General features: G+C 35.7%; 1 protein-coding gene across 3 annotated transcripts in view; it reads right to left on the reverse strand.

The window, feature by feature from the left end:
- Positions 1-829: 829 nt before the first annotated feature.
- Positions 830-22,955, reverse strand: part of LOC129514601 (mothers against decapentaplegic homolog 4) — an 88,988-nt gene continuing 66,862 nt past the window's right edge. For 2 of the 3 annotated variants that reach the window (XM_055333332.1, XM_055333331.1), the window contains exons 8-12: positions 22,091-22,141; positions 13,948-14,131; positions 12,663-12,831; positions 3,862-4,000; positions 830-2,359 (exon numbers count right to left, since the gene is read on the reverse strand). In XM_055333332.1, the coding sequence (XP_055189307.1) occupies positions 2,148-2,359; positions 3,862-4,000; positions 12,663-12,831; positions 13,948-14,131; positions 22,091-22,141 (755 nt within the window). In that variant the 3' untranslated portion in view covers positions 830-2,147. Of the gene's footprint in view, positions 2,360-3,205; positions 3,319-3,861; positions 4,001-12,662; positions 12,832-13,947; positions 14,132-22,090; positions 22,142-22,955 lie in introns of all 3 variants that reach the window. The other variant, XR_008665460.1, reaches the window with a different exon arrangement.

The following is a 22,955-nucleotide window of genomic DNA, read 5'->3' on the forward strand; positions in this document are numbered from 1 at the left end:
TACTTTCCCAGATGATTAAACATGAAAACCTTCCTTAAAGGAGAAAAGGAGGCAACAGATGATATCCTAGCACGCTAATGATCCTAATCAAATAATCTGAATTTTTAAAATCTCTCCCTGTACTCCTATTCTTCATTCACAGTAAAACAGACCTAAAGTCAGCAATTTCTAGAGAATGAAGATATCTTTAAAAAAAAAAAAAAAACCTGCCAATAAAACTTAAATCACCAAACTTTTACAGATTAAAATGAGGCCTTTAACAAAAGTACCTCTAAGTACTCAAGAATTCAAATGAGCCAGTAGAGAAGTTATTTTAAAACAAAAGACATATAGCTTGGATCAAGATCTGTGTTTACATCACAGCGATAAGCAAAGCCAGTGGTTTCTGGAACGGTCTTACACAGAAGACCTTCTGACCAAGGACGCAGATGACTTATCCATTTAAGTTGACAGAAGGAGGACTACTAAGCATAGTGCTTCTCAAATCTCAAACTTGTAACACACCTTAAAGAATCTTATTACACTTAAGACGGCCCTCCAAGCAAAAAGTGAAAGCATCTGAAAGATGACCCTTGGTTTTATTTCACACTATTTATCCTGTAGACAATCAGGCCTGTTTTGCTACAGCAAAATAAAAGCTGAACAAAAAAAAATCCCAACCAACTCTACACTTGATACATAATGTCCATGGGGAAGTCCTGGCAGAGTGTGAGGGAAACCAAAGCTGCCCGATAGTCTGGCTGCTGCCTGTCATTTAGTAGAAGGTCTTGCTTCTGAGGTTGAACTCAAAAGTGCAAAAGAAAACAAAACTTAAAAATCAAACCTAGAATTCAGCTTTGTATGTTGAGATTTGGTTTTATTTATGCTACCATCTAAGTAAAAAGCATACATATTGTGTCTGTGGTACAGTCAATACATTTGCAACTTTTCTACTTAAATTCTCTATACAAAGTCACTGCCAATTGATATGATCATTGATGGCAAAGGGCTTAGAATAACCAAATGTATAAAAAAGTTTGCAGTCTTGCCCCAAGATACAAAAACTGAATTTTAAACAATGTCATAACATACATGATTTAAACAGTATACGAAAAAAAAGTCACACATCAAATCAAGTACAAAAATATCCAAACTACCTATTATGAACTGTAATGTTTCCATTATTCTGCACAGTATTTAACATAGAATTTAGCAGTTTCCAAAATACTCACTTAGTTTAAGCATTGCCATTTTTGCAGAACAGTGAGATATTAGGTGGAGTGACACTGCTTTTAGTGTTTTTAAAAATACAAAACCTTTCCTTATGAATTCATGAAGGAAAGAAATTTCTCTTCTAGGCGTCTTAGTGACCAACCCTGTGCCTAGAAATATAGAATACATCTACTGTATAATAGGGCAAAAGAATTATTTCTTGATAAAATAGTTATCCAACAGGGATAACACATGTAATTTTAAACGGTATTTCTTTGTGGGTAATTGTAAGGAATTCTCAGTATACACACAGATTAGTGTTTTGCCTTTGGCAAAAATAAAATTGAAGTTGCAAGGCTATCTGAATTGAAATCTTCTTCACTAGTTTAACTTGCAAAAAATATTTTGGATAAAAGGTTATAATACATTACTATCTTATTTTTTAAACACAGAGGGAAGTTGCTCTCAGTAAAATTAACTCACCCACATGGCACAACATTTTGGAGTAAAATATGTTCAACAATAACAACTTGCACACAAAATAACATAGGTGAATTAACTTTGAGAACTTCTCTCCTTTAAAATCGGCAATATTGAACTGATTCTGTAAAATAACACACGTATCAATGTTCTGCATATAAAAGGCTCTAAGACATTTTAAAGGGCTAAATTTTCCAGCACTGGAATGATTCCTTCATACATAACTGGTGAGGATTTTATGTGTTTTTCCTTTTCTTTAAGCTCTGAGCCATGCCTGAAAAGTTCTAAATAGGAAAAAAAAAATTTTGTTTTAATCCAGTTTCTGTCTGCTAGGAGCAAGGCAGCAAACACACTTTTCAACCCTTTATGAAAAGATAAAGCAGAACAAAAGTGAAATATATCTTCAGATTATAAACAGGATTGTATTTTATAGTCCACCATCCTGACCATGGTAAGGGGCCCAACAGGGAAAGACCTCAGTCTAAAGGCTGTGGGTCGGCAATAGGCATGGTGTGAAGCACTTCATCTAAGAGCTGGAGGGCCCGGTGTAAGTGAATCTCGATCCAGCAAGGCGTTTCTTTGATGCTCTGTCTTGGGTAATCCGGTCCCCAGCCTTTCACGAAACTCATCCTGAGTATGCACAAGCGGCGAAGGTCATCGACACCAATGCCAGCAGCCGCTGACAAACCTAATGGAAAAGATGTGGAAGATGTCAGAGGGACAAGCTGGCATCTTCCATCCTCCCTACACCTTATTAAGTGACCAGCTTTCTTTACTCCATGCTCCCCAGCATATAACTTCCCTGTCAAAGTGCCAAGAAGTAAGTGTAGATCTACACTGTATCAACAGGGACTGAAAACCTTTGGTTAACACGATTCACATTCCACACGAGTCTTCTAGCTACCGGCCATCGTAAAGTAAGTTACCACAATCCACCAACACCCCACCTATTTCTCTCTTTAGAAGTAGAGGTGAAGGGTAAAAAAAACAACTTGTTTTTACGAGATAGCACATGTCCACAGGCTGGTTCTAAGAACCTTACTGTCTGTCTAAGCAGCCTAGGTCAATGACAGACGTGACTAACAGTGAGAAGCTGATGGTCCTGGTTCCGCTAAGACTCCTTGGACGACCCAGATGATGTCTCTCAAGGTCACAATGTCACAGAGACACCGTGCAATTACTCAATGGGGGGGGGGGCAGTAGGTAAGAATGAGAAATTTCATAGTAGTTTTGGATTCTTTAGTGAAAGCTCGTTTGTCACATCAAAACTAGCAAATTAGTGGTTTAGATGCTCAAATTTTTTTTTAAAAGTCAAACTCTCTAAATGAGTATGTCTTATCTATCTCTACACTGTAAACTCCTGAACATAAGTCACAAGGCAGATTCTGCAGCTAATTTTCCAGTCAGAACATACAGTCATATAGTCAATCTCCATTCATCAGTATCACAGTGAATCTAATGGGAGGAGTCTGCATGTGCTGTAGAGAAACCTGCAGGGCCACTGCAGTTTTCTTAGCCAGTGTGATTTGCTTACCACACTGAAGAGGTTAAGAACAGGGGTTGAATGAATCACTAGTTATGCCTTCAGACGTGGAAGATGGGTGCCACGTGTTTCCATCATAAAAGTCTATAGTCAGGAGTTTAACTCTGCAGTAAAAAATTCCCCATCAGTGTGAAACCTGGCACACAGTTCAATTTTACCCTAAAATTAAAAAAAAGTCTACAAGTTATCAAAATACCACCCTCACTTAGTTTTCTCTCCATGCTTAGCATACTTAAAAAAAAAAAAAAAACTTGGAGAAGTACCTAATTCGGAAATTGAAATATGCTTTCCTTCTACAACAAAGCCAAGCACGTCAGTGATTACAACCCACCCTTGCTGGTGAGGCATGAATTAAAAGCATCAACAACAAAAAAACATGGGAGATTGATCAATATAATCTAACAATAACCCCCTTTTTCTCCTTTAACTCATATTCCCTTTTTGATATAAAACGAATGAAAACCGGGTCCTAGACAAAGGGCAACTATTACAGAAGAACAGTTTTTTAAAATTCAAAAATGTTATTATCCCAGGAAAAAAAAAATTTAGTTTTCTATTATTGCCTAAAGTAGCTAATCAACTGAATGAATCCAGATAAAATGCCAACTATTACATTTCAAAACAAAAAAAACCAAAAGCATACTTACTGATAGCTGGAGCTATGCCACCTACTGATCCGGGGCCAGGGATGTTTCCCGCCACGGCTGCTGCCTGGGCGGCGGCTGCAGCCTGTGCGGTGGCCGCCTGCTGCTGCATCTGCCGGTGACACTGACGCAAGTCAAAGACCTTTAAACAAACAGTGTGAGTTCAATGCTAGGAGTCCATCTGAAAAGATTCCGCCACACATCAAAAACTGATGCACAGTTTGTTTAAAACTCATACCTCTGTTTAGCTCTCAGAAAAAAAATAATTTAAAAATCTAAGTTTTTATGTTGACTATAACTAGTGGTGAGAGAAGGGTACTGGAACTCAGCAAGAGTTCGGCTGCCGTGCACCTCCATGGTGTGTATTTAGTTCAGCGGGGGTCAGTTACGGTCCCTGCGATAAAACACCACCTGCATGAAATAAACCCCCAGCCTTTTATAACCAAATTGCTGAGAACACGCTTTAGGCTGAATTGATGGTCTTGGTCCCATAGCCAACTTCTTTACCATTCTAGCTATTTGGAGGAGTGTAATAAATGGCACTTTCATGATTTAAGAAAGCATCTGTATTTTTTAGAGATATACACAGGAGCAAAATAAAATGGTATCTAGGACCAAGAATACTTAAGAAATAGAGGTGCCTGGGTGGCTCAGTCGGTTCAACATCCGACTCTTGCTTTCTGCTCAGGTCACGATCTCAGGGTGCTGAGACTGAGCCCTGCATCAGGCTCAGTAAGGAGTCTGCTTGAGATTCTCTCTCCCTCTGTCTCAAAAAATAAATAAATAAATCTTTTTTAAAAAGCACTGAAAGATCAACAAGCAGAGTGGTCATCTACAGAAGTTATAAGAAAGGAAGACAAAGAGTAGAAACAGGCTATTCTCAATGCAAACTTTTTATATTATTTTAATTTCTGAACCATGAGATTATATTCCTTATTTAGAGAGTAAATTAAAAATTTAAAATATCCTCCTAATATGCACAAAACCTAAATATGAGCAAGCATAATCATCCTTGGCAAAAAAAAAAAGAATGCATAACATACAACTTTATCAGATAAACAAGTCTGGAACCCAAACCACTAATTCTTAGAAGCCTTATAAAAGAAATTCTGATGGTCTTTAATCATGGCATATGGTATTAAAAAGTAAGAACACACAACAACAATAAACAAAGCAAACCTCTGCAAGTTGCAAATCATATTCCTATTTACTTATTTCTCTATTCAACAGCAATCTTCTAGCATCAATGAAGAACAAAGCTTAGACTATCTCATTCTCTGAAGAGATATGAATTTGTCAAATACATAGGTAAGTATTACACTCGGCCAAACTATTAGTTCTAAAAGACTACAGGATAGAAATCATGACAGAGTCAGGTCTGAACATCAGAAACCTCACAAGGCCCAGAACAGGAACCACTATTTTTTTTAATTAATTTATTTTTTTTAATTTATGATAGTCACAGAGAGAGAGAGAGAGAGGCAGAGAGACAGGCAGAGGGAGAAGCAGGCTCCATGCAGGGAGCCCGATGTGGGATTCGATCCCGGGTCTCCAGGATCGCGCCCTGGGCCAAAGGCAGGTGCTAAACCGCTGCGCCACCCAGGGATCCCTAGGAACCACTATTTTTTTTTTCAAGATTTCCTAGGAGTCCATTAGATTCTAAATTTTTCCACTGAGCCATGACCTCTCAGAAGGCATTACCCAGCATAGCACTAAGCAGGAACTCAAATATTTGAAAAGCCAAATAGCTTTGCAACCACTTTTTTTAAAAGAAGGAAATTAATGAACTTCATATTTTAGAGCAGTTTCGGATTCATGCTAAAACTGAGCAGAAAGTAAAGAGTGTTCTCTGTCCCCACTCAAGTACAACGTCCCCCAGCACAGGTGGTACATTTGTTATAATGGATGAACCTACAGTGACACATCATCACCCAAGGTCGTAGTTTACATTAGGTTTCACTTGTGATTTTGTACATATATCCAACACTGTAGTACCATAGACAGTAGTGTCAATGCCCTAAAAATCTTCTGTGCTCTGCCTATTTATCCTTCCCTGCTCACTTATCCCTGGAAACCAGTGATGGTCTTACTGTCTTCACAGTTTTGTCTTTCCCAGAATGTCATGGAAATGGAAGCATACAGTATGTAGCGCTTCAAATTGGCTTCTTTTACTTAGTAATATGCATATAAGGTTCTTGTATGTCTTTTCATGGCTTGATGGCTTATATCTTCTTGGTGCTGAACTATATATTCCATTGTGCTGATGTACCACAGTTTATACAGTCACCTACTGAAGAACATCTTGGCTGCTCCCAAGTTTTGGTAATTATTGGCAATTAAAGTTGCTATAAATATTCCTGTGCAGGTTTCTGTGTGGACATGTTTTTAATTTATTTGGGTAAATACAAAGGAGTGCAATTGTTGGATGATATGGTAAAAATGTTTAGCTATGTCAGAAACTACCAATTGTCTGTACCATTATGCATCCCTACCAACAATAAACACAAATTCCTGTTGCTCCACATCCTCACCAGAATTTGGGCTGTCAGTGTTTAAGATTTTGGCCATTCTTCTCGGTATATAATGGCATGTCATCTTAATTTGCAATTCCCTAATAATATATGATGTTGAACATCTTTTTTTACCCTTACTTGCCATCTGTATATCTTCTCAATGAGATATCTACTCAGGTCTTTTGCACTTTTTAAAAATCAGATTGTTTTCTTATTGCTGAGTTTTAAAAGTTTCCTATATTTTAGATAACAATCCTTTATCAGATGTGTCTTTTGCAAGTGTTTTTCCTAGCCTGTGACTTACAGTCTTATTTTCTTGACAGCCTTTTACAGTTTTTAATTTTAATGAAGTGCAGCCTATCAACTGTTTTTCATGGACAGGACCTTTGGTATGGTACCTAAAGTCACTGCCCTACCCAATGATCTCTTCTAGGACTTCTGTGTTTTACATTTAGGTCTTTACAACCACTTTTAAAAGTTGCATTAATCCTCACTAACCAAGTACGGTCCCTATATAATCTTACTATTTGGGAACAAGGACTATAATTTGCTTACAAATTCCTTGGGTTCAAATATGCTCTCAACATACCCCCACTCCCCACCATGAATCATTAAAAATAACCAATAGATAGATCTTCACACATAGGTTCCTTACAATATGCTGTAAACAATCACAATTACGATCATCTTAGCCTACATCTATGCTAACAGCAGCCACACAGTATTATAAGTAGCCACAAAAATGAAATTTTAAAATATTATGACTTTTATCTGCAGATATAGAAATGATTCATTAAGCACCTCAACAAATCCTTCCACAGTGGATTATTTATGTAATTAAAGCACTCAAACCAGAAAATTTATAATTACTGGCTATACTGCTAGATGAAACCTGGGTCACTTCTCTACTACATACTACACCTGACCCATTAAACTGTAATAGATATCTGTTATACTGCATGGCAAGATGAAGGCTATCACTGAAATGCAATCACCTTCCTTTCAGAATCTGACTGAGTTGTTAGTAAAGACAATTCAAAGTAACCAAGGATTTAAATATCCTTTTGGGCTCAGATCCAAAAGACATTTTTCATCACCACTCCTGATCTAAAAAATCATTTTCACTTATTTTAGCATGTTTCCTATGGTTACTCTCATATAAGTTTATTGCAAACTTTTTACTTAACACAGGTGAGTGTCTTATAAAGCTCAACATCAACATCTTCAGGATACTGTCAACCAGGAGTCAAAGTTTTGGCATTTTTTATATATAAGGCTTAATTACATTACTCTTAGTTTAAATTAACACCAGGAAATAGTAACCCAGAGAGAGAAACAGGTATCTGTGTTGGTATACTGGGCATTTGGACATAAGACTGCGTTAAAAATTTGCTAAGTTACTGGACCTGGAGATAAGAATCACAATATATGGTAATTGGGAATCAATTTAAGTTGGGATTATAATAATCTTCAACCTAGCCTACCTGTGGTTTAGAAGTATCCCCTAACGCATACGTGTTCAAAAACAAACCTAACTCAACAGTATCAGAGAAATGCAAATAAAAAACCAACACAATGAGATAATAACCTCATACCCACTAGGAAGGCTAATATCAAAAAGACAAATAACAAGTGCTAAGACTGTAGAGAAATTGAAACCTTCCCACAATGCTGATCAGAATGTAAAATGGTTAAGCCACTTTGGAAAACAGTTTGGCTGTCCCTCAAAATGCTACAGAGTTACCTTATAATCTAGCAATTCCACTCCTAGGTATATGCCCAAGAGAAATGAAGACGTAAAATCATATAAAAACTCGTACACACTCATGTTCATAGTAGTAGTATTATTCATAATATAGCCAAAGAGTGGAATCTCATATATCTATCAACTGACGAATGGAAAACAGACAAGATGTGGTATATGGAATATTATTCAGCCATAAAAAGAATGAAATACAGCTATATGCTATATGGATGAAGCTTGAAAACACTATGCCTAATGAAAGAAGTCACAGAAGACCACACTATATGAATTCATTTATACAGAATGTTCTGAATAGGCAAATCTGTAGAGAGAAAAATTAGAGTGGTTACCTAGTGCTGAGGGAAATGAGGGGTTGAGGAACGATAGCTAAAGGGTATAAGGTTTCTCTCTAGAGTGATAAAATGCTGAAAAATTGACTGCGATGATGGTTGCATAACTATGTGAATATATTTTAAAAATCACTTAATCATACAATTTAAATGGTACAATTTAAATTGTACCACATACAATTATGTGGTATGTGAATTATATCTCAATAAAATTGTTTAAAAAAAAACCTGACTAATCATTAGTAAGCACCACAAAACAAAAGAGATTTTACTTTTGAAAGCAAAACAGCAAGGCCACTTAGAATTCAAACATTTGCTTCATTTAAAGCTTGTAAAATGCCATTTCATTACATCAGATTTTCATGAATGTAAGAGGACTACGGTGTCATGAAAGATGAAGGTGGAAAGAATTCAGTAACTTAGAGGGAAAAAAATCCCCCACAATTTAGTTCTAGCTTCTTGGGCACTCCTTCGAGAGGTTCATGTTATCTGCATATAATTCACCCCAGTAATACCATCTTTGGTGGGAATATGACAATTTAAACAGCAATATACAGATCCTTTAGTTACTACTGCCTAAAAAAATTTGCAAATGAAGAAAATGCCAATGGTTAGGCTTAGCGTATACTTGTATCTCTTTCTTTCTGGGTAGTAAGATTCTGCTAAAGAATAATAATATGCTTGATAAACAGAAATAATTCTTTTTAGATCTTAAACAATATGACAAAAATGGGATGTTTTTTACCCTACTAAAATGTCCCACAAGATAGGTTATTTATTATTCATGGCAAAAGCCTGTGGGTACTATAAAAATCTATCCATGACCGTGTTTTATCAAGTGATGGTATGTCTCGTACCTCAGGGGTTTTTCAAGAGCCATATGTATCAAAATATAGACAGTACATTTATTTGAAAATTGTAGAAATTACTTAATTATACAAGATCGCACATTTTTAAGTTCAAATGTTTTAAATATGACCCTACATTTAATAAATTCATAACTTCCATCTGACACACATAGTATATATAATCAACACAGTAGTTCTCTGTCCATTCACTGCAAATCACACAAGTAATTCAGAGATTTTTCAAGTTAAGATGGATGAGTAGGTATGCATGAACAGCTTCTCTCTCTGCTAGAAGCACAAAGGACAGAAAAACTATTACAAGTATATATCCTTCAAGTCAATCATAAAATTCACATGGAAATACAAAGAGCAGTCAATAGCCAAAACAATCCTGAGAAAGGACAAAGTTGGAAAACTCATACTTCCCAATTTCAAACCTTACCACAAAGCTATAGTAATCTAGTCAGAGTAGTACTGTCATAAGGATAGACATATATACAATCAATGAAATACAACTGATTGCACAGAAGTAAACTTTTACATTCAAGGTCAACTGAATTTCAACAAAGGTGTCAAGATAATTCATAAGGGAAAGAACAGTCTTTTCCACAAATGGTTGCCAGAACAACTGGATATTCCCAAAGGAACAAAGCTGGATCCCTTCCTTACACCACACACACAAATTAACTCAAAACAGAGCATAGACATAAATCATAGAGCTAAAACTAAAAACACTTAGAAGAAAATATAGGAGTGAATCTTCATGACCTTGGATTAGGCAATGGCTTCTTAGATAAGACACTAAAAGCAAAAGCAACCAAAGAATAAATAAGTTGGACTACATCAAAATTAAAAATTTTCATGGTGCAAATCATATCATCAAGAAAGTGAAGGACAAGCCAAAGAATGAAAGAAAATATGTACAAATCATGTATCTGATAAGGGACTGACGCTCAAAATATATAAAGAACTCTTACAACTCAATAATTAAAGTGACAAAGAACACAATCTAAAAATGGTCAAAAGATCTGAATAGATACTTCCAGAGAAGATATACAGATGGCCAATAAACCATGAAAAGATGTTCAATATTTTTAGCCATTAGGGCAAATTAAAACCACAATGAGATGCCACTTCACACCCACTAAGATGGCTAAAACAAAAAAGACAGACAATAACAAGTGTTGATGAGAATACAGAGAAACTGAAACTCTCATATACAACATTGCTAGTGGAAACGTAAGATGACATAGCCACTTAGGAAACCAGTCTGGCAGTCCATCAAAATGCTGAACACAGAATCAACCTTATGATCCAGCAATTCCACTCCTAGGTATATATCCAAGAAAATGAAAGCAAATATCTACCTAAAAACAAATGTTCAGAGCAGTATTATTAATAGCCAAAAAGTGGAAGCAATCCACGTGTCCATCAACTGATGATGGATAAACAAAATCTACAGTGGAGAGGAGGAACTAAAGACAGAAGGTACTTGGGGTACCAAGACTAAAAAAAGGTGTAAAGGTTAGTAATTCAACTTCTTACAGTAATATGGAAAGACACAATAGCCAGGCTCTCTGAGGGCTACAACTGGGCACCTGCCCATGAATTAAGTGCTGGTTAATTACTTTGACAGCTAACTCGGAAATGCACCTAGGAATAAAATTCTTGCCCGTGGCAGAGATAAGCATCAGAAACCTATGCAATAGGAATTAGGCCCTGAGCATACCTGGGGATTGGAACTCAATTTCCTCATGGGACAAAATTCCTCTACCTCCTAAATATAAGAATTGGTTCTGAGATGTTGATCCCAGGGTGCCAGACTAAGGCAAAACTGCCCTATAGGGAGAAGCAATAACAGGGAGGAAAAAAAATAAAAAATAAAATGAATTAATTCTCTCAAGACAAATTTGCCAACCAACATAAAACAGACTGCAAAGCATACGAAGACATCCAACACCACTTAAAAATAAAAATAAAGCACAAATAATTAAAATTCCTTGTGGAAAAATTTGAAAATGCAAATGAAGATAATTCTACTTTCCAGAGACAATTCCTGGTAAGACATTTGTGCACATGATTCTAGAATACAAAATATCCTTGATATTATTTCTTTTACAAAAATAAGACCACATTCTATATATTAATAATCAACATTTCCACATCATAAATATCCTATCAATAAATATATTTTAATATTTTATTGTTCTATTCTGTTCCAGTGTTTAACAGTTCAAAACTATAAAGATTCTCTATTGTCAAGACTTTCAAAACGGAATTACCATTAATTCCTGTTAATACCGTTAATTTTGTTAGGTATGATAAACAGCATTGTGATTATGCCTCTTAGAAATATTTACTAATTAGCAATTCACACAAAAGTATTTTATGAGTGAACTAATATGATATTTGGAATTGGCTTTAAATTACTGGGGAAATAAGTACAGTGATAAACACAGTACAGATTGATAAAATGCTGAGGACTATTGAAGCTGGATGATGAGTACCTGAGGGCTTATTTTCTCTACTGATATATTTGAAAATTTCGTTTAAAAAAAGATCCCTATATCTTTTAACTGAACTATAGTAACTGACAATGAGGTATTGGGTTTGTTGTTGTGAGGCATTCAAACAATTCCACTGCTGCATATGCTATTTGACTATATTATTTGTATGCTAAGCAACTTCTTGGGAGTAAATGATGAGTTACAGTAATTCTACAAATCTACAATGGCTAAAATGAAGATGCTTAGAATGACTGTAAAAAATCTGAAATTAAAAATATATTTAGGCTTTTTAATTCCAACTATCTTTCTTTCAAAACCAGTTTGTTATAAACCAAAATTGGAATCGGTTCAACAATGATAAACACCTCAGACTTAATATGCAAAATGATATAATAAATAAAAACTCATTTAATATACAAAATAACACTTAAAAACCTGGTATTGAAGAATTTTTCATTTCTCAGGTTCTTAATCTGAAAAGCTATTTATTTTATAATTCCCCTCCATACAATCCTGAAGACTGGCTAAGATAAATTTCTAGAGTCTGATTTTTACCTATTGTGGATTGGAGATTGGAGATTTCGCTCATTTCAAGAGCCTGTGTATTACTCTAAAACACTTAACAGATATTTTTAATGCAAGAGGGCATGAATGCAACCATAAAACCAGATATAGCCAATCCTGTCAATAAATGCCCCAAGAAATGTGTTTTATTCACAAACATAATTTCTGATTATTTAATCCATAAAAAGACATTTTTTCTTCTCTCCCCACCTCCATCTCAATTCTTTAAACAACAAACAGACCCAAGTCTAAAATGTTTGAGTAAAACTACAACTAACCTTTATGTATGCACTTGGGTAGATCTTATGAACAGCATCTCCAGGTGCACGACCAGCTTCTCTGTCTAAGTAGTAACTCTGCACAAACACTGCATGGTCACTAAGGCACCTGACCCAAACATCACCTTCACCTTTACATTCCAACTGCACACCTTTGCCTATGTGCAACCTGAGGAAGGAAAAGGGAATTACACTTTGTTTTGATACGTATTTAAAAATAAGTTTTAGTCCAGATTGGACAACATACTCAATGTTAAAAAAATTCTTTTAAATAAAAGATGTTATATAGCATCGTAACTGAAAGACAGCCATCGTTAACATTTCTGTATACTTCCTTCTTTTTAAATATCTTATTCATATATAATAATGATGAGCATACTTACTATGTGAACATTTAACAAATTCTCACTTAACCTTCATAATTCAGTAAGGTAAATACTATTATTTCCATTTTATAAAAGATGAAACTAAGGCTTATAAAAGCTTTTAGCTACATTGTCCAAATCAACAGCTACTACCTACATGTGACCATTTAAATTAATTACAAAATTCAGTTAATCACATGAGTCATGTTTTAAGTGCTCAACAGCCATACTTTAATGTAGGTAGTGGCTACTGCAGTGAACAGCACAAATATGAACTATTTCCTTCATCACAGAAAATTCCATCAGACATTACTGGCTTAGAGAATAAGCAATTTGCCAAAGTCACATAGCTAGTGACAGAGCCATGATTATGTAGTCATGCACACACACAATTCCTTAAAGAGCTGAGATCATATAGTACCTAAAACTATTTATATTTTTCCATAATATTTCATCTTAAGCATTTACATTTGCTATATAAACATTTAATTAACATTTTAATGATACATAAAATGAAAGTTCATCAAAATTTGCTTAAACCCTTCTCTTTTATTATCACTTTTCCAACATTATAAATAATACTTGCAGAAACATCATTTTATATTATTTCCTCAACAGATCTGTAGAACATATGATCTGAGAAAATACAAATTCGTTTTCAAACTGGATACCAAAGATCTAATTTATTATTCAAAACAAAGAAACATCACTAACCTAAACAAAAGACAATTTTTATATTTTAAATAACAAACATCTATAATTACAATACAGTGCTTACAAATTCTGAATTTTCAAAATGACCTTTATACTCTCTTACCTATATTCAAAATCTTATAAATCTACATCGAAAAATGTCACTTAGAATAAATGACAATGTACTATGTTCAAGTTTTAAATAACAACTATACAACCGACAATACCTTGCTCGCTCAATGGCTTCTGTCCTATGAACATTGGAGAGTTGACCCAAGCAAAAGCGATCTCCTCCAGAAGGGTCCACATATCCATCAACAGTAACAATAGGGCAGCTTGAAGGAACCTTAAATGTCTCTCCTACTTGAACATCCATTTCAAAGTAAGCGATGGAACACCAATACTCAGGAGCTACAGTAGGTAAACAGGAGAGAACATCTACCCGGGTAAGAAAAATAAAAGGCATTCACGTTCATTCCATAAGACAAAGCCTTTCCTAAAAGAAAGGGTGAAGGGGAAAAGCGTCTAAAAAGCACCCAAAATAATTTTATTAAAATGACAATGCAGTAAAAAGTAGGTACCATGTCTTCCATTTTTCAGCTCAGTACCTTAGCATTCTTGAAAATCTAATCGTTTTTAAAATCTAGAATCAGTTCTTACATCAAAGGACTAAGTCAACTAGGAATTTAAAGAAGTGATCAGATTCCAAAGTACATTATTTTATCACAATGTTTCATTTGACTGTACATATTTTCTTTTTAAGATTTTATTTATTTATTCATGAGGGATGGGGGCGGGGGGGGTGGGCAGAGAGAGGCAGAGACACAGGCAGAGGGAGAAGCAGGCTTCCTGCAGGGAGCCTGATGCAGGACTTGATCCCGAGTCTCCAGGATCAGGCCCTGGGCTGAAGGCAGATGCTCAACTGCTGAGCCCCCCGGGCATTCCAACTGTACATTTTCTTTGTAGTCTGAACTACAAAATATCCTAAAATGAAGTATGATTTAAACACACACACACTGACTTTAAGACATATTCCAGGGAAGGGATCCCTGGGTGGCGCAGAGGTTTGGCGCCTGCCTTTGGCCCAGGGAGTGATCCTGGAGACCCAGGATCGAATCCCACGTCAGGCTCCCGGTACATGGAGCCTGCTTCTCCCTCTGCCTGTATCTCTGCCTCTCTCTCTCTCTCTGTATGACTATCGTAAATAGATTAAAAAAAAAATAAAAAAAAAAGACATATTCCAGGGAAGCGTCCTTGAGTAATATCAATTTATGACATACTTTTATAGATCCCTAATTGACAGAAAGGGCATAAGCAAGTCAGCCATCCCAGACTAGAGTCAAGGTTAATTACACCCCACTACACAGTTGCTGTGAGCAGGAATTCTCAACTGTCTCTTGAGTGAAAGGTCATTTGTCCCATCTGCATTTTTAGTGCAGTCAATTCATGTTAACTAGTATAATTTTAACTTTGCAGATGTATTCAGTGTATTCATTTAAACAACAATAAGTAACTTACAATAATTTTAAATGACTGGGGAAAAAGGCACTATTTGGTGCGGTTTGCAAATACAGTTGATCAAATATTTCTAATTTTTGTTTGAATACAATTATTACAGAGACAACACGCATGGAAATTATTTGGTTTTCCTTTTTTAACTGATTTAACAGATATTTAAAGAGTATCTAGGAATTATTCTAGGCATGATATACGCAGCAGTAAACAAGACAGCTGTTGTCCCATTCTCACGGAGATGCAGAGGCAGACAAATAAGGAAATAAATAAGATGGCTCCAGTAATGATAAACACTGTTAAGAAAATAAAATGGGGTGTAGGATAGATGACAGGAAAGAATCCTTCAGACTAGATGGCAGGGGTACATCTTATCTGAAAAGGTGAAATTTGAAACACCATGAATCTATGAAAAGACCGTGAGCAGAACATTTCAAAAAGAGAAGAATGCAAAGGTCCTTGAGTAAAAATGGATTTGACATATTTAAAAGAGGAAAAGGCCAGTGCCACTTTTTAGAGAATAAAGTTTTCTGCTAATAAACCAATTATTTTTTTCAATGTGTCCTTTATGAACTCTGACTAAACCAGAATTTGTAGCAATAAAACTTTCAACAATCTATAAAGATACTTAGGATGACAAATAGATCTTTTCAAACTCCCAAAATATCTTAAAATGAAGTATGATTGATACTTAAAATGTATTTTAAAAATCTTACAAAATCTTGGGCGCCTGGATAGTTCCGTCAGCTAATTGTCTGACTTTGTTCGGCTCAAGTCATGATCTCAGGGTCCTGAGACAGGGCTCCAGCTTCTGGCTCCCTGCTCAGCAGGGAGTCTGCTTGACCCTCTCCCTCTGTCCCTCCTCTCATGTTCTCTCTCTCTCTCTCAAATTTTAAAAATCTTTTAAAATCTAAGTATTTAATTGCTTTTTGAAATGTTGTCAAGGGATAAAGTACTTTTCAATGAAGAAATAAAACAGATCACATGAAGACAGTGATTCAAAAACTTAACAATTCAAATGTTTTGCCACACAGATCAAATCAACTAATTATAAATACATTAAAAAATATATTTTTGGTTATCATTAAAACATGAAAATTAGTAGTGATATACTCAAGTCTCTTCTTAAAAAATCAGTTTTGAGGGATCCCTGGGTGGCTCAGTGGTTTGGCGCCTGCCTTTGGCCCAGGGCGTGATCCCGGAGTCCCGGGATCGAGTCCCACGTTCAGCTCCCTGCATGGAGCCTGCTTCTCCCTCTGCCTGTGTCTCTGCCTCTCTCTCTCTCTCTCTCTCATGAATAAATAAATAAAACCTTTAAAAAAAATCAGTTTTGAAATATTGGTGAAGCTATTCTACATTAAAGATTTCCCATTGGGATGCCTGGGTGGCTCAGTGGTTGAGTGTCTGCCTTTGGCTCAGGGCGTGATCCCAGAGTCCTGGGATTGAGTCCCACATCAGGTTCCCCTCGAGCAGCCTGCTTCTCCCTCTGCCTATGTCTCTGCCTCTCTCATGAATAAAGTCTTAAAAAAAAAAAAAAGACATCCCATTATGCTATGAACAAAAAGCTTCAGCAAACATAACTGGCAGATATATTTATATTAGTTGAAGCTAAAGCTAAAGAGATTGTCTAAGACAAGATAACAATTACCCAAAGTTCTAGAAGCAAAAAACAGTAATAACACTTAAAAAAGGTCTTTAAACAATCCAAACAGTAAATTTTGTTACAAACAATGCCCTGAAGTTATGAATGTTTATGATGCTGGGTAAAAAAAAAAAAAAAAAAAAAAAAAAAGTCCCAGAACATACAATTCCTAGTTCATACTGAAGAACACTATTGGGACACCTGGGTGGCTCAGTTGTTGAGCGTCTCCCTTTGGCTCCATTGTGATCCCAGGGTCCTGAGATCAAGTCCTGCATCAGGCTGCCCTCAGGGAGCCTGCTTGTCCCTCTGCCTCTCTCTGTGTGTCTCATGAATTAAATAAATAAAATCTTAAAAAAAAAAAAAAAAAAAAAAAAACCACTACCCAGAAGTAAAGTGCATGGTGAGCAATCTTTTTCCATTAAGAGTCAAAGCAGGACAGAAAAAAGAGAATTGTATAATCTCTATTGTGTTTAAATAAGACAAAAATATACTTTCATTGCCATAAATTATAACATCTGCAGCGGCACTTAAATCTTTTTTTTTTTAATTTTTATTTATTTATGATAGTCACACACAGAGAGAGACAGAGGCATAGAGAGAAGCAGAGGGAGAAGCAGGCTCCATGCACTGGGAGCCCCACGTGGGATTCGATCCCCAGATCTCCAGGATCGTGCCCTGTGCCAAAGGCAGACGCCAAACTGCTGCGCCACCCAGGGATCCCCTGCACTTAAATCTTATTTTATTATTTTCCAATCGCCAAAGGGGTTTTTGTTTGTTTGCCTATTATCTCAGACACCATACAACAATGACAGTTACATAAAGCTGCATCTCTGAAAAGGTTTAGTATGAGTTCACCTTTGGTAATGGGAAGAAGAGTTTTAAGAAACTTGAAGTGTACAGAAACTGGCATCAGAATTGCAGACCACAAACCAGGGATGAAAACCACCACCTGTTAAGCGATTATTAAGGCCTAAGAAAGCATGAGCAAGGAAGGGGGTTACTATGGTTACTATGTGTGAAGACAGAGAAAAGAAAGGTAATCTAAGTGGGTTCCAGAAAACTCGGCAGTGTTGGGATACAATATACCATGTGATAAAACTTCTCTACTCCACTCAATTTGCTAAACAGCCAGGAAGAAACTTTTTTATTTTAAACAGGAGAAGGTAATAGGAAACGCTTATTAGGACTTCCTAGATCTCTCTTTGCTCTTATGCTCCAAGGACCAAATGCCATATTAAGTGACAAGTCTGTGGCTTCTCAAACCAGTATTAACAGCAGGATGAGATTACTCAGTTAAGAGAGAGCTTTCCTAGTGTCCCAATTCATACAAAAGGGAGTGGGGGTTGTTATGTGTTTGCTAATGTTGATATTTTGAGTTTCTTGTTGATATATTAGTGAAGCTGAGGTGGTCTTACGAAGCCCATGGACTGCTCATTACCGGCCAGAGAAAAGGTTCTTAGAAAACTGAGTTAACAACATGATTTTTTTTTAATATAAGAACTTAGCTAAATAATTTTTATAATGGGGCAGTGTATTAATAAAGCACAATTACATTGAAAAATACAGTCTCCAAGGCACTGTCTTCAATTTCTGAAATAAAGTCATTCAAGAAGTTAAAAACTTGGTTAGAGTGCCTACAAGACTCATTATAAATTATTATTCAGATCTGAATGAGATGCCCTATAAGAATCTTTTATCAACACATAAAGGCAAGGCACTCTCTTGAATAGTAGATAGTTCCTAAGTACTAGACTATAAGCTGAATTTGGAAATCTGTGGATTTTGAACTCATCTGTGAATTACCAAAACAATTTCAAAGACACTGAGGAAACTCTTCACTTTAATTTGTAATTAATATTTAACGCAATGAATAGATCTCAGCTTTAAGAAAAAGCAAAAACAGAGTCCATAAAAAGAAAATGACTAACCTTTTCCAAAAATTTTTTCAACTTAGTTACCAAAGTCAAAGCACAAAAATCACCAGTATATGGCCTATCTGAAATCCTTAACCTTACCTTAAGGTAATGTCCAATAATAATTATTTTCATTTTCTACAATTTCTATTACCTCTATTTCTGAAAACATCTATGTTAACTGTCTTCAAAAATCATTTCTCAAAAATAGATTCATTATATATTGATGATATTTAATTATTTCAAAGATTTTACATATTGAAAGGTACAGGCTTATTTCCTACCTAAAGGGCCCTAAGTCTTTGATAGGATACGTTAGGATTTCTTAATCAGACCTTAAGGGGCTACATAAACCAGACACTTAAAACAAATACTAACTTTGTTTTCTTTTCTATCTGTTCGTGAAATAGAATTGCAGAGTTGTAAACCAACAACTATAATTTAGTAGAATTAAAAGTGCTAGATAGCAGGGGACATAAGGATTAGGAAAGGTTTCCCAACAGTGTGTACTCCTGCTAGATCTTAAAAAGTTTCCCACATTTAGGACCTTAGGAGTACATGGATGGGCATCAAGATGGTCCTCAATAATTCTCACCTCCTGATATTCACATCTTTGTGTTGTCCCCTACCCACAAAAAAAGGTCTTACAGAAATTATGACATGACTTTTGAGGCTAAGTCTTAAAAGATCCCAAGGCTCTCTTGTCTTCTCTTGATTACTTACTCTAGGTGAAGCTAGCTATCATGTGAAGACACTCAAAAAGCTCTACAAAGAAGGTCCACACAGAGAGAAACTGGAACTTCCCGACAACAATAACATCAATTTACCAGCTATGTGGGTAAACCACCCTGAAAGTGAATCCTCCAGCCCTAGAAAATCCCTCGGATGATAGTAGCCCAAGCCAACACCCTGACTGCAACCTCATGCAACTCTACATCCAGAGGAAATCAACCAAGTCATTCTCAGATCCCTGACCCACAGAAACTAGTAAGTAAGATCAAATCAGCTAAGTTTGGAGAGTACTCAGTTTCAAAAATCAAGTAACTAATGTGGAGTACGAAACCTATCAGAGATTTTTTTGCATGTGTAGAGAAAGCACAGAGGAATGATACAGCTGAGCAAGCTTGAGTAAGTGGTTCAGGGTGGTTAGAGCATAAAGAGACAAAGCTAGGAAAGTATGCAGGGACCAGGATCAGACTTTTTCTGCCCAGCTAAGGAATTTAGACCTTTTGACCAAGCAATGAGTAGGGAAAGCAATGCCAGTTTGTCAGCAGAGAAATAATGAGATTCAAATTTGAAAAGAAATATGGAGTAAGAGCAGAGATTAAAGTATGACTAGAAGTTCTCCCAACAGGAAGACCAGTTAAAATCTTCTCTTAACAAGAGGAGAAATGAAGAAAACAGTTGTGAGGTAAAACTCCTTTGAGACCTATAAGTATTCATAACCAGAGTTCACAGAGACTGGGTTCTAACTAGCTGACTCCACTAAAGGTTTATGCACAGAGCTAATCCCTTCTCACAACCTCTCAGAGACCTTTCAGAATCATTCTTACTATTAAGTCACTTCCTATTCTATTCGTAGACAAAAGCTTTAATGCCAGTGTGAGGTGTTCCGGATGTGTCTCCCATAACTAGCTAATGCTATTCCCTAACCACCAGAAGCTGTTAGACCTCAACATCAGTTCTACCATGAGAACAATGAAGTAAATCTATCAAGAAGCCAAAAGCATTCACTGAATACAAATTGAGTCCAAACAACCAGCTAGATGCCACCATTTCCAACCCCACCTCACCATCCCATTCAGGGTAGGTCTTTCTTCTGAGCTCTGGTTATCCTCCCTCCTGCAGATCACCTTCCAGCATATGGACACTGAGGCACCCCCAAATGACCAGGGACCACTACTGACTCTCAATGATGCTGCCCTGAAGCCAGCAAAAATTCTCATTCTTAAGACACTAGATTTCCCCCTCTTATCACAATATGTTTATTCACAACAAATTAAGATTATGATAGTGATTTCATTTATATAATTTCAAAAACAAGTAAAACCAATCTACTAGACTGTCTAGGGATGCATTCATCACTTTCAAAGAGCAAAAAAGGAGTATCCACAAAAAGCAGAATAGTGCTTATCTCTGGGGCAGAGAAGTTTCTGAAACAAAATGCACAGGACAGGAAGTTTTCTAGGGGTGTTGCACTGTTCTAGTTCTCAATCTGGGTGGTGGTTACCCAGGTGTTGGCTTCAATATTATTCATGAGACTGTATATATAGCTGTTTTATATACTTTTCTGTATACTATATTTCTCAATAAAAATGTTTATAAAAAGGCGAGGATCCCTAGCCAACAAAAAATGTTTAAAGCCATGGTAAATATGAAAATAACATATAGAAAGTCAACTAGAGAGGTCATTTAACTAGCAATTATGTATGCTAATATATTTATATACGAAGCAATTTTACAGGGCGGACTTCCTTCAAAATAATAGGTGAGGGTATGGATGAGATAAGACTGGCCCTCAGGTGATAGTAGCTGAAACTGAGCCATGAGTATAATGGGGGCAGGGTCTGATATTTGGTGTATGTCTGAAATTCTTCATAATAACACAAATTCTTATTTTTATCTTTAATTGGGGGAAAAACTAAGTGATGAGTGGAAATTAAATATTTGCCATTTTAAACTAAGAAAAATAGATATGAGGGGATAGAAGGAAAACAAATCAAAATCCTATTTATTTTTAGAAGCCTTCAGTATTTTACTTAAACTTTCTGTTTCATTATTTCTATAGTTTAAAAAGATATGTTCAAACTCTGAATTGAGGAAATCTATTTATTTACTCCTTCGAAGATAATTTAATCAAAAAGTCTCTAAAAATTTCAATTAACCAGAAATTCCTCAATCTATCTTCTAAAATAGATACAGTGAATTATTATTTCCAGCATCTACTGCAGATTCTTCCCTGTCTTTTTAAGCTACAGTTTTACAGCTGTTCTATTTGAAACCTAGTTTTCTTCTGCTGCATATTTATATATTCAATGCTAAAACCAGCATTTTGGTACTTCACGTCTTAGCTGAAAAAAATCTTGTTTTTTCTTTTACACACTTAAAAGAGTCAAATATAGATACCTTATGTGTGACTATTTTGGCTACCAATGAACTGTTGATTAGCTAACATGATAAGGAGCATTGTACTTATCTAAAAGTTAGGCTACTCTGTAATTACACTAAAATGTGTATTTGCGTGTGTTTTAATTAATATAAAGAAAATATGAATACAGGGAATCGATTTTGAAATACACTTACCAGGATGATTGGAAATGGGAGGCTGGAATGCAAGCTCATTGTGAACTGGCCCTAAAGAAAAGACAATAAAAATCCCATTTTTATTTATTAAAAGTTTTCTAATGCTAAAACTTTTAATAAACTTTACTTAAATATAACTATCATACTTCAGGAGTTATTTAGATCAAGCTTATGCAATGTCTAAAACTTTAAAAGCTTCGTTTAGACTACTTTATAATAAGCAAATACTCTTGAGTTACTTTGGTGGATATTTAAGAGCTAACATTTAATACTATGTGTCAAGTGCAGTTAGCAATTTACAATAATTGTACATGCAAAATTTAATGTAAATTATAAATGAATTATTCATGTAATGTGATAGAGTATAATTTACAATGCAATATATATAATAATAATTCAAATTGTCAGACCCATTCTAAAAACAAATGTTTAAGGTTTATTACATTAAGGTTGTTTACATAATGGAGCAGTAGCTAAGATAATTAAGAGATTATTAAGTGTTAAAACATGGTGCTAAACACTTCACATGAGTTATTACATTTACTTCCTACAACATTCCTTGAGCTGGATACTACTGCTACCCTTAAGGCTTAGTTAGTGAGGGTTAAAAACTTGCCAATGGTCACACAGCTAGTTAAGGGTCCGAACTCAGCACTTTAACCACTATGCTGGGCCAGCCAGCCATAAAAAATTACACTCTCTAAGACATGGAAAAATAGTAACATAATTGAAAACAAGAAGGATACAACAATATATACATGATATGATCCTTTCCCTCCCAAATTTCTGTACACCCATTTATATGACTGGAAGAAAAAATATGACAAAATATTAGAAGTGGGTATCTGTAGGTAGGACGACTCTG

The sequence above is a fragment of the Nyctereutes procyonoides genome, unplaced genomic scaffold, assembly GCF_905146905.1.
Source record: "Nyctereutes procyonoides isolate TBG_1078 unplaced genomic scaffold, NYPRO_anot_genome, whole genome shotgun sequence".
In the NCBI taxonomy this organism is placed as follows: domain Eukaryota; kingdom Metazoa; phylum Chordata; class Mammalia; order Carnivora; family Canidae; genus Nyctereutes; species Nyctereutes procyonoides.